Source organism: Aureobasidium pullulans, assembly GCF_000721785.1.
Source record: "Aureobasidium pullulans EXF-150 unplaced genomic scaffold scaffold_22, whole genome shotgun sequence".
Classification (NCBI taxonomy): Eukaryota; Fungi; Ascomycota; class Dothideomycetes; order Dothideales; family Saccotheciaceae; genus Aureobasidium; species Aureobasidium pullulans.
In genome coordinates, this window is record NW_021941042.1 from 22,921 (window position 1) to 34,952 (window position 12,032).

General features: G+C 48.9%; 3 protein-coding genes across 3 annotated transcripts; 1 reads left to right on the top strand and 2 right to left on the bottom strand.

The window, feature by feature from the left end:
• Nucleotides 1-1,676: 1,676 nt before the first annotated feature.
• On the bottom strand, nucleotides 1,677-3,343 carry M438DRAFT_399538 (Clavaminate synthase-like protein). Its single transcript, XM_029909423.1, has 2 exons — nucleotides 1,944-3,343; nucleotides 1,677-1,893 (listed from the first exon to the last, which is right to left on the bottom strand). Exons 1-2 carry the CDS (start codon nucleotides 2,940-2,942, stop codon nucleotides 1,789-1,791), a joined length of 1,104 nt encoding a protein of 367 aa, XP_029756971.1. The 5' UTR covers nucleotides 2,943-3,343; the 3' UTR covers nucleotides 1,677-1,788.
• On the top strand, nucleotides 3,214-6,223 carry M438DRAFT_348460 (protein O-mannosyl-transferase 1). Its single transcript, XM_029906150.1, has 3 exons — nucleotides 3,214-3,900; nucleotides 3,954-5,595; nucleotides 5,644-6,223. The coding sequence occupies exons 1-3, from the start codon at nucleotides 3,658-3,660 to the stop codon at nucleotides 6,078-6,080; spliced, it is 2,322 nt and encodes a 773-aa protein (XP_029756972.1). The 5' UTR covers nucleotides 3,214-3,657; the 3' UTR covers nucleotides 6,081-6,223.
• Nucleotides 6,224-9,557: 3,334 nt separating this feature from the next.
• M438DRAFT_303405 (MFS transporter) lies at nucleotides 9,558-11,278 on the bottom strand. Its single transcript, XM_029902160.1, has 2 exons — nucleotides 10,828-11,278; nucleotides 9,558-10,776 (listed from the first exon to the last, which is right to left on the bottom strand). The coding sequence occupies exons 1-2, from the start codon at nucleotides 11,166-11,168 to the stop codon at nucleotides 9,591-9,593; spliced, it is 1,527 nt and encodes a 508-aa protein (XP_029756973.1). The 5' UTR covers nucleotides 11,169-11,278; the 3' UTR covers nucleotides 9,558-9,590.
• Nucleotides 11,279-12,032: the final 754 nt, after the last annotated feature.

The window sequence follows — 12,032 nt, forward strand, 5'->3', positions numbered from 1 at the left end:
ATGTTCAAGCAACTTCGTTGAATCTCACGAAGAAGCATTGTTACTGCTGTCGATATTGCTGTCTCGTCAAAGCCTGCTAGAGTAAAGAGTATATGACCCTGACCAGAGCGCAGTGGTTGCTACTAACAATGCCTGGCCAGATTCTGAGAAAATGGGGTTGTTGGCACGAGAAGTTCGTTGATATTTTTCCACATCTCCCTCTGGGACCGAGGTGGAAAAACGAAACATGTCAAATAGTAAAGCAAGACAAAGCTCACAAAGACTGAAATTGACCGTCACACACCATATCAGAAGCTCGCTACTGCATGTCTAAGATACTGAATTGTTATTGATTTAGTGGTAAGCCTGGAATGCAGGGTTGGAAGACGACTAGGTCAGTAATACCCCTCCCTCCTTTCACTGCTTGGTAATAACATACAAAATATCATGACAATACAGCAGCAGCAAATAAGCCAGGAGATATGAGTATCGCCTCAGACTCACAGACCTAGTGGTCACCTTTGCGGGATGTTTGACGCGATATTTGGAAAGGAGAGAATGAGAAAGATACTGATGACCTACCTCCCAGCCATCTTCTTCTGCACCAACACTGGTGGAGCTGACGCCCAGGGATAATTCAGAAGTGAATAATGAAAGATGTGTTTATATACACGACCTACAAAAGCGGGTGCTCCATGTGACATACTCACGTCGGCGAACAGCCCCTATAAGAGTCGCTCACAGAAATTGAACTTGATGGCAGAGACACCGCGCTTACCCGATCCTCAACGAACGCGAGCTACTTTCGCTCTGTTAGACTAGCGGGTAACTAAACAACATGTATTTCGGGGGTGCAAGGTGCAAAGGAAATGACCGGGCTAATGACACCTCATATTCTTCCGGCGGTTGCATGTTAGAATTGGCCATACCTGTTTGACTGGAACGGCGATTTAAAGCAAGGTCAAAGTTCTTGACCAGCAACTCACAGACCTGCCTCGTTCTTCCTGCTTCCCTCGCCCTAGTCGAGACGGTGATCAACAATCAACATGATGGTTACGTTAGTTGATTTCCAGAGCGCTCGAGATTAAACGCAAAGAACCACTTGGAGATGGCTATCCAGGCTCTTGCAACGACTACAGATATGTCGTACGAACATGATTAGAAAATGTCCTATGCAACTGTTCCATCATTGACATAGTGAGATGGAACATGGCCAGACTTCAATTCCATGGCCAACTCTAGAAGCTACACGTTCCCAACATCCTGGCTTGAAATTGAGTTCACTGATCTGAACAAGAAGCTTTACCCATCACATCTTGTTCTTTACAAGAATCAGGGGAAAGGTATGAAGCAGATTGATGGATTGTGCAGAAGGAACACGGGAGCTACTTTCGAGTAGACGTTGACGTTCAACGTAGACTTGGGTCTGGCAGCGATTGGAAGGAAGAATGGATAATTGAATGACCAGTGCCTTTCTGCTTTTCTTAGCATCCACTATGTGGACAGCGCGGCGCAAACCCACCTGTGACGTATAGAGAAGGAAGTGTCGAGAGATACAGGTCAGTTTCTTATAGCATATTGGAGAAGGAGATAACTGTTGGCATAGACCAGGAAAGTGATTCCCACAGCGGACGTGACGGTCAAAGAGATTTAGAGCCACGCACTGGCTGATTACAGAGAACCACAGTGAGATGGAGTTGTCGGGATATGCACTTCGCGCACCGCGATGTATTTATTTCTCGATTGGCGGTGAATATGTACAGATGATCTTGTTTTTATGGCTCAAAGATTTTTGGACATTGTTGCTATCTAGCCGTCTTTGACAGTGGCCTTTAGACGCTCCAGCACGTACTCGCCAGCGCGGATTGGTGGGTACTTTGATGGGTTCTCTGCGGACACACAGCTGGGCAATGTCTATGGGATGTCAGTAGTGCACTCATCGTTAACTCCAGGAAATGCCTTACCTCGACGAGTTGGTCGTAGTTGATGCTGAAGAAGAACGGAACACTATATCTCTCCTCTGTCGTTCTGTTGACAACACGGTGAATAGTGCTTTTGTAAATTCCGTTTGTCCATCTCATGAGGAAGTCTGCGACATTGACGATGAATGAGCCTTCAACGGCGGTTGCTGCCGTCCATACGTTATCCGGCGTGAGGATCTCCAGACCGTGGGTCGTGGATGAGAGAAGCAGGGTGAAGCACTCGTAATCGGTGTGAGCGCCAAGGCCGACCTCCTTGTCCATTTCCTTGGGGTCCAACGGCTTGGGATCCTTGGTAGGAGGATAGTAGAGAAGTCTGGAGATTCCACCGGGATGTGTCATCATCTCGTCAAAGTGGTTCTCTGGCAGTGCCAAGCTCAAGGCGAATAATCTGAATAAATGGCGAGCCAGCTCCAATACGTGACCGTAGTAATCTGCGATATCTTGCTTGAAGCCAGGGAGTGCATCTTCGGTAGGCCAAACGTTGCCATTTTGAGTCTTGCCATCCAGGTCCAGATATTTGCCATCACCGCCAGTGGGATCTAGAGAAGCTTCGTAGCCCCAGTTGAAGCCTTCTTTAGTCTCAGGCACAGCAGCAGTAGCCCAGTCGTCCGGGTTGACATAGGTATAATCCGAAGGCTCCCAACCGCGCATCAGATCATTATGCTTGACATGTAGTTCATCCTTCTGAGCAGGAGGGAGCTGTTTGAAGAAGCGGGAAGCCTGGTTCAATACACCTTTGCGGACAGATTCGGGGACGTTGTGACCGGTGATTTGGAAAAAGCCACTGTTTGTGCAAGCATCCTGGATTTGGGCTGCGACAGCTTGTTTGTCCTCGAGAGATCCATTGAAGGTGGGGGAAATGTCAATGACAGGGACATTGAATGGTCGAGCTGGGCCATCGGTCTTTGTGGTGAGGCGGTTGTTCAGGTAGCTCTGAGCTGCGCGACGAGCTTCATCGGAGGTGACGTTAGGTCCAGCCATGACGATTGATCTCGAGAAACGGCTTTGACAGATGCGAAAACCAGACGAAAGGCTTGGTGACCCGTCAAGAACTTATATAGAGATCGGAAGCAGATAACGATAGGCGCGATACGGAAGTCGAGAAGTTGCCGACGGGCGGGTCCTATCTTTTGAGTTCACGGCAATGGGATCGCAATGATATGGCAATCAGAAGAGGGAAGTGTATGCGCGTTAGGCATGTAGAATTTTTCCAATTACTCAGTATCATCAGTGGTCATCGGCGGGTTTGTCAAATGCATGATCAACAGGCGAGATGAGGAGGAGTGCGGGGGAAGCACAGGCACCCTCGTGGGCAATTTAGGCCAACCTTGCGGGAGCTCTATTTTTGTGAAGATGACGGGTATGATTTTCAGACTATGGCTTGACCTTGCATGTACTTGCAGGCTGGCAGGATGGCTAGAAAAGCGCGAGGGAGCTGAGGAGCGTAAAGGGGGCTCTTAGATGGGTGGAAATAGGGGTCGACGTGGCCCTGATGGCCCAAGCTCGGCTCTAGGTGCAATTGTCTCGTGAAGGTCGAGTTTGGTTGCGACAGCTGGCTTCTGTTCTTTCTCTCAAACGCCCTCCATCCCTCGACATAGCCATCTATCTGCGTCGAGTGCGGGTGATGATCCATACTTGATCGAATTGGATCTTTACGAATTTCTTCTCGACTTTCCTTGAACGCCTTTTTCTCATCATGTCTTCGACGCCGAGCTCCAAGAAGGGAGCCGCGGCTAGCTCCAAAAAGAAGGTCGACGGTGCTGTAGATCAGACCAGCGAATACCTTGCACAATTGAAGACCGAGACCAAGCAAGCAGCCTCCAATGACTGGGACTACAAGCTGGCTCTTCTTGTCATCACCGTCCTCGCTTTCGCAACCCGCTTCTACGCCATTACACACCCCAACCAAGTCGTCTTCGATGAGGTCCACTTCGGCAAGGTATGACACGCGCACTTCCACACAAGCAGAGAACAGCTTCTGACACGTCCCAGTTCGCATCCTACTACCTCCAACGAACCTACTTCTTCGATGTCCACCCTCCGTTCGGCAAGCTCCTGTTCGCTTTCGCAGGATGGCTCGTTGGCTACAATGGCGACTTTTTGTTCGAGAACATTGGCGACTCATACATCACCAACAAGGTGCCCTACGTTGCATACCGCGCAATGCCCGCCAGCATGGGTGCCCTGACTGTTTCGGTCGTCTTCATGATCATGTGGGAGTCTGGTTACTCTCTGCCTGCTTGTGTTCTGGCTGCCGGTCTTGTCCTCTTCGACAACGCACACATTGGTCAAACCAGACTCATTCTCCTGGATGCCACTCTGATTCTGTTCATGGCTCTCTCAGTCTTGAGCTACGTCCGCTTCTACAAGCTCCGTCATGACCCATTCAGTCGCAAGTGGTGGAAGTGGCTCCTCTTGACTGGTGTCTGTCTCAGCTGCGTCATCTCGACCAAGTACGTCGGTGCTTTCACCTTCTTCTCCATCGGTGTTCCAGTCGCCATCGACCTCTGGTCTCTTCTCGACATCAACCGCAGACAGGGCGCTCTCAGCCTTCCCGAGTTTGGCAAGCACCTGGCTGCTCGTGTTACTGGTCTGATTGTCATTCCCTTCATGCTCTACCTTTTCTGGTTCCAAGTCCACTTTGCCATCCTCAACCGCTCCGGTCCTGGTGACGACTTTATGAGCCCTGAATTCCAGGAGACTCTCAGCGACAACATCATGACCCAGCAGTCTGTCAGCATCGACTACTACGATGCGATCAACATCCGCCACAAGGACACCAAGGTCTACCTCCACAGTCACCCTGACAAGTACCCTCTTCGCTACGACGATGGTCGCATTTCTTCTCAAGGCCAGCAAGTTACCGGATACCCTCACAACGACACCAACAACCTCTGGCAGGTCATCCCCTCCACTGGCAACATTCCCGAAGAGAACGGTCACCGCGTCCATGTTGGAGATGTTGTCCGTCTTCGTCATCTCGTGACCGACACCTGGCTCCTCACACACGATGTCGCCTCTCCTTACTACCCTACCAACCAGGAATTCACCACTGTCGGCCACGATGATGCCAATGGCGAGCGCTTCAACGATACCCTGTTCGAGATCAGAGTCGACGGCGCAAAGCCTGGCACCGACTTCAAGACCATGTCCGTCCACTTCAAGCTTGTTCACGTTTCCACAAAGGTCGCCATGTGGACTCACACCACTCCCCTGCCTGAGTGGGCTTTCAAGCAGGCAGAGATTAACGGAAACAAGAACGCTCTCCAGACCAGCAACATCTGGTACGCCGAGGACATTCCTGCTCTTCCCAAGGACTCTGACCGTGCAAAGAAGGAGCCTCGCAAAGTCAAGCACGTTCCTTTCCTCAAGAAATACTTCGAGCTCCAGCGCGCCATGTTCTACCACAACAACGCTCTCACCAGCAGCCACCCTTACGCCAGTGTTCCTATCCAATGGCCTTTCCTTCTCCGTGGTGTCAGCTTCTGGACCGACAACGAGACTCGCCAGCAAATCTACTTCTTGGGTAACCCCATTGGCTGGTGGTTGGCTAGCAGTCTGCTCGCAGTCTTTGCCGGTGTTCTTCTTGCCGACCAGCTCTCTCAGCGTCGTGGTGTTGACGCTCTTGACAAGCGTACGTTTGACTTCTTCCTCTCTTACAATCAAAGCTAACATATTTTAGGCGCTCGCAACCGTCTTTACAACTCGACCGGTTTCTTCTTCCTGACCTGGGCTGCTCATTACGTTCCTTTCTACATCATGGGTCGTCAGCTCTTCCTCCACCACTACCTCCCCGCTCATCTCGCATCCGCCCTCGTCACCGGCGCGCTCGTCGAGTTCGTCTTCAACATCGACCCTGTCGACCTCGACGACGTCACCTCCGGCAATGCCACCCTCACCAAGAACAAGAAGACTGCCACCCAGCAGAACAAGCCCGTCCGTGAGAGAACCGGTCAATCAAACCTTCTCGGCATGTGGGCCGCCACTGGTGGTATCCTGGCCGTCATTGTCTGGAGCTTCCTCTACTTCGCACCCCTCACCTACGGTCAGCCCGGTTTGACTGTCGAGCAAGTGCAAGCCAGAAAGTGGCTCAACTACGACCTGCACTTTGCCAAATAGATGATCGAATGATGAGCGGCGCTATGTAAGGTTGGAGTTGAATCACAGGCCTTGTACGACTCTCGATTCGTAGGACTAGCTTCTTCCTTTTCTTTCCATTCTTTATGTTCGCAACCACAAAATTTCAGATTCCATTTTCTCATGACACTCATACGTTTCCACTCTTCTTTCGATGCGGATAAACTTTGTGAGGCTTCTGCCCTGTGATTGTGTATGACTATATCCTCTGCGTTGCACGCTGTAAATGGAAAGAAAAGATCCTATCGTTAACTGACAGGTATCTCACTTCCAGCCGAGTCGCGTCTCGCTAAAATCAAGCATCACTTCTTCTTCCTACGATTCTACTGAGGGCCACCCAACCCGTTTTGGTGGTCGAATTTTGGTCTTGATGAGGATAGCATAGATGAGGATAGCATAGATGAGGATAGCATGGATGGAGGAGGAGATATGGGTCTGTGAATGTGATACTGGGATACTGCAAAAAAGATGTGAGATTCTGGAAGAAAGGTGTGATCAAGAAAGATGCGAGGAAGAAGTACTATACGTTCACTGCTACTCGTAAGCCCTACACGTCTCAAGAAAGGACAACAGACCAGTGTCTCCTCCTTCCTTCAACTATAACATTCTCCAATTTTGAGAATACGGTGGGTTCGAAAGCTTCTACGATATACAAAGCACATTTCGTCATGATTTGTTGTGTAGAAGTGATGATATTCGATATGGTGGGATCATAGATTAGGAGAAAAGATGGTGGAGAAGCGAAGGGTGATTATTGGGGCAAAAGATGGGAAGCGGAGGGTGAGTTCGACTGTTGGAGTGGTAGATTTGTGTTGTTTTCTACGATGTGTCATTCGTATTTTTTTTTCAATTTGAAAGTGGAAGAACGTGGAAGGAGGAACAAACGTAATGGTGCTGGAAAATGCATTGTTGGAGAATATATTCCTTCCACTCTGAATGCCCAATTCATCTTATCCTTTTGGACTATCATGCGTCTAGATTGTTGGTGGATTCGCACAGATCATGGGGAATTAGAAGGGTTGGGAAATTATTGTGGGAATCGTAAGTTCTTTGGAGAGGTATCTAAATAAGGTGCTCGGGTCTGTAAGTTTGATTTTTTGTTTCTAGTCTAGCTTTGGGTTGCTTTTTATTCTGCGATCAGATAAGTTAGTAGGGAGAGAGAGCAAATGATAGGATTCACAGACCTGGTTCATCTTGTCTATTACATGGCATCCCATATAACTCCTGCCGCGTTCTCAAAGATAAATCCGTTATGAGGAGTTTGGGTGGTTTGAATAGGAGGTATACCCTGCTCATGTTTCGAAACGGGAAGGTACATTTTGAGGCCTGCTCTTCTGTTTCCTGACGGGCTTGTCTCAGTCGTTCCTGGGCCAACTGTCTTGATATCGAACTTGGGGTCAAATCTTTTCGACAGCGCAGAATATGGCACTGCTGCTATGTGTGCACCATGAGATTGCCAAATTCGGCAAGACGTAGCCAATCATACGATTAATGGCCCTGTCACTCTGCCGTTTCCTGAAATGAATCCGCATGTGAGAGGAATACACTTGTTGAAATATTTTCTACTCGAATAATGCCATCTTGCCTAATCTTTGTCAAGTCAATTGGGGGTGGTAGGCGGTTTAGGCCCTACCTCAAAATACAGGGATGTATGCCTGAACCAAAAGATTGCATATCTCTTCCTGCGGAGCGACTCGAGTGCGGATGGTTTTCGACATCTAACAGGTGATTTTTTTGATAACGCATAACTTCACTTCATCACAGGTGTTCCCGATACTTATCATAGTGCGGAGACGGAAGGAATTGTTATCCGAAGGGGAAAAGAAGGTATGGTGGTCATTAGGTCAGTGATACCGTCTTCTACTTGCTATCTTTCAGTACTGACGCGCTCGCATACCATGCTAAGGTTAGAAGAAACAAAGCAAGAATAATGCCGAAATGGTAAGGTAGTAGAGCGAGCTTCATAGACCTGGGCGTTGTATCTCTCTCTATGGTATTCGAAGTCATTTGTTTTATCAAGCACCAGAGAATTCTGTTGAGATCCATCTCTCCCCACACTGGGTCTTGTCTTCGGGTTCCTTTCGTTATGAATGGAAAACTCAACTGCAAGCAGAGAAGGGTTTTATACTCACCTTCAATTGAACTTCGGGCGAGAACGACCCCGATTTACGGAATCGCGATCAACGTCACATTTCATATCTACAGTACTGCTTTGGGTGTCGAGGTGTCATGATGAGTGGATGTGTATCGTGTGTTTCCCTTTCTAAGTGGTAATAGATGGTCGTGAAAATCGCCATTATAAATTTTGAAACGATGCTCAGAACAACTGCTAGATAATACGTACTACCGTTCTCCCGCCATTGTGCGGATCACACAAAGGGGTGAAGGGCCATATCAAGTCTTCGGGGACATACGAGAGAAACGTCACAACAGGCGAGGCCGTCCAGGTAAAGAAACAGGTCAATGATCCCCTCTCGCAGTTCGACTCCCCACAGCACAGTTAGAGCACCGTCATTTCCTGTATCAACAGAACACTGAGACCACGAGATAGAAGTGGCAGGTCTCAATGTGAGGTTCGGTGACCTGATTGCCTTCCTTATCTACACATACCTTGATACATCTTGACTGAACGCCTCTCCTCCGGTTGATCTGGCAGAGCGGCTAGGTTTGAACCATGATTATATGTCGGTATCGATATCTTCCCGCGCGGTTTTGATATAGATACTCCACGATAGAACGGATGTATAGCGGAAAGATTATGGTAATCTCATATATCTTGCTGGCTAGAATCAGAGACAAAGTTCTTCGACGTGGTGGTAATACCATTGCTCTGTACGCTGAATATTGATAGAAATGAAGGGCTAGTGGTTCTGAAATTCACATCTAAACAGGGTTAGCCGTCAGCAATACAATATAAAGAAATGCAGTGTACTCAAGGGCAGAAGAAAAGATGGTCCGCATACTTGTACTCGTGGTGTATGATGACCAATCCATATTTATACCGAAATCGAGCTGCAGTATCGTTGAGCTCTACTCGTGCCGCATCGTTAACGCTCAGGAGGCATAATACTCGTCCACCTTGCATGCTGGAATCGATCGCAAAACAACCCTGCGGCTAGGAGCCAGCAGCATTAGGTCCGTGAATCTTGATCAAGTAAAGTTCCTATTGGGTAGTTATATTTGTAAGGACCAGTAGATACTTGTGTAGAGAGAGACAATTTGTGATTCGGTATCAGAGACCTGATGTACTGTTTCGGTCTCTTTATGTTTTCGTCTTGGGCTTGGCCTTACATCAATCGAACCGAGGAACGGTGACTCCTTGTTTCGAGCTGTGATACAACATGACCTATGGAAGAAATACATGACAAAATCCGGGCATGTTCGGTGTCAAGTGTGACTAAGTGACTACAGGCAATAAAGGCATTTTGGAAACTCATCAAAGATTACTCTATTGTATATGTACTCATCTATTGGAAACTGGAAAGCACTAAATCATTCGTGAGCTTTCTCAATCTTCATCTCCTTCTCCTCAGCTTTACCAAGCTCTCCAGCACTTCCTCTCCACTCGTCTCCCCAAAGTTGTTGTACAGATATCCTCGATTTGTCAGGAACAAACCAAGGCATCTTTTGGAACAGGGGACCCATCTCTTCCAATGGCCTCTTAGCTGTCTCGGGCAGAGTTGCCCAGAACCACAATGCGTTGGTGCCAGAGCAGACCACAAATAGGATATAGTACTTCCAGCCAATACGCTCCAGTGCGATGGGCGAGACTTGGCCAATGAGGGTGTTGAAGGCGAAGGAACATGCGGTCGCTAGAGAGACACCTTTAGATCTGGTATGCGTGTCGAAGATCTCGGCGGGAATGATCCAACTCAATGGTCCACATGCAACACTGTAGGAGAAGTTGAACAACCAGGTCATTGCGATGAAGGCTTCTTGAGCAGATCTGTTGGTCGAGCTGCCGGGCGGGTAAGAAGCTAGTAGAGCGGTTGCAATGATAAAAGTGACCATGTTGAGCAAGTTGCCACCAATCAGAGTCCAGCGGCGTCCGACGCGGTCAATGAATAGCATACAGCAGAATTGGGCGGCTAGGGCGACAATAGCGTTGAAGCCTTGGAACATGAAAGTATCACTTCCGGAGATGCCGATTTGGCCATAGATATCCGGAGAGTAGTATTGGATGGCTGAAATACCGCTCATCTGGACCGAAGCTTGGAGTGACAGAGCAGTAATCAGGCGGCGGAAGCTCGATCTCGTCTTGAACAATTCGGCGTATGACTTTGCAGCGTGTTCCTTCTCGTATTCGACTGCTGCGGTGATAGCATTGTACTCCTCTTGCACGAAATCGTCCTGGTCATTTCCACGAGCATGAAGCTTGGCCAATACTACCAATCCTTCTTCGCTGCGTCCATGGTGGATGAGCCAGCGAGGCGACTCGGGGAAGAGAAGGATAAGCGAGGTCAAGAAGAGGGCGGGCAGAATCTGGAGACCAAGGCCAATTCTCCACTGAGCGCTATCGTCATCTTCAAAGGATATGTATGTGCCGTAGGACACCCAGGCTGCAATGAGGTTACCCACTCCAAGCATGAACTGTTGAAGGGCTGTGATTCTTCCTCGGATACTCGGGTGTGCAAGTTCAGCTTGGTAGAGTGGGATGATCATGATTAATGCACCGACGCTGCGAAACCATGATTAGTGGTGATTTCAGATCTCAAACAGGAAGACGTACCCAAGACCAGCAACAAATCTGCCGCCAAACATATAGCTGTAATCTTGTGCTCCGGTCTGTACAGCACCGCCGAGAATGAAGATGGCGCCACCAATGAAGATGGTCCATTTACGTCCGAGATAATCTCCGCAAGGGCCTGCCCAGAAGGCTCCGAAGAAAGCTCCTACGGTAAAAAGAGAAACCACGAGGCCTGTTTTCGTTGAGTTGTCGCCGAATTGTGCAAGAAAAGACGGAGCTGCAACGACTTCGGCAACAACACCTAAGTCGTAGCCGTAGAGCAAAGAGCCGAGAGATGCGAAGATAGAAACCAAGAATTGGTAGACGCGAGGAGAGACGCCCATGATGGTTTGTGTGGCTGTCGAGCGACAAATATGATATATGTGAAATGTTTGGAGATGAAAGATGTTTGGGGGAGGTTGCAGCAGATGAATACACGCCAGCAGCTTCTCTTCCGCCGACGGGAGCGGGAACACAGGAGATGAGGAAGGGCAGCCTACATATATACAAACAAACTTACCAGACAGCTGTGTTATCGTAGCTATATTGATCCTTTGACCAATGACGCAGCTAGATCCTCCAATCAACACTCAAGACTACTCGGTAGATTTAGGTATGGCGACGAAACACTCATGACCTGCAGGCATGCGGATAAACAACAGCTGATAATCCTCACGCCAGGCGAACAACATGTTGAGGGTGTGGGTCCCGACGGCCACAGTGCCCGCGAAACAATGCCCATGGAGAAATTGTGGATCCAGCACTTGCCTCCCCATGGGAAGGAGAGATGATCGATTCATCGAACACGGTGATGGTCGTTGATGGTTTCCTATCTTGGCGTACATCGGCGGCTTGCAGGTGGCTCGCCTTGGTTATCAGCCACTGCCGGCACATCCGAGGGTTTAAGGTGCGGCTTGCATTCAGCCGAATTTTGTCTTGTATCTTCCGACGAAAAAGGGACGACTTCCATCGCTCCTGCTGTTCATGAGAAGATGCCGAGCTTGTATAGATTCAGTTGATCCCTGGGAAAGAAAATTTCGGCTTTGCCTTGGCGTCTTCCAAATGCACGCTGCTGCTTTCGAGATTGCACCAGCTTGCGTTCTCCGGCAAACTCGAGCTTCTACACACAACCCATCTAAAGATCCAAACAACATCCCCGAGAGTCGCGAATCTGCTGTGCAGGAATCGTTCTGCATCACTTCCCCCAG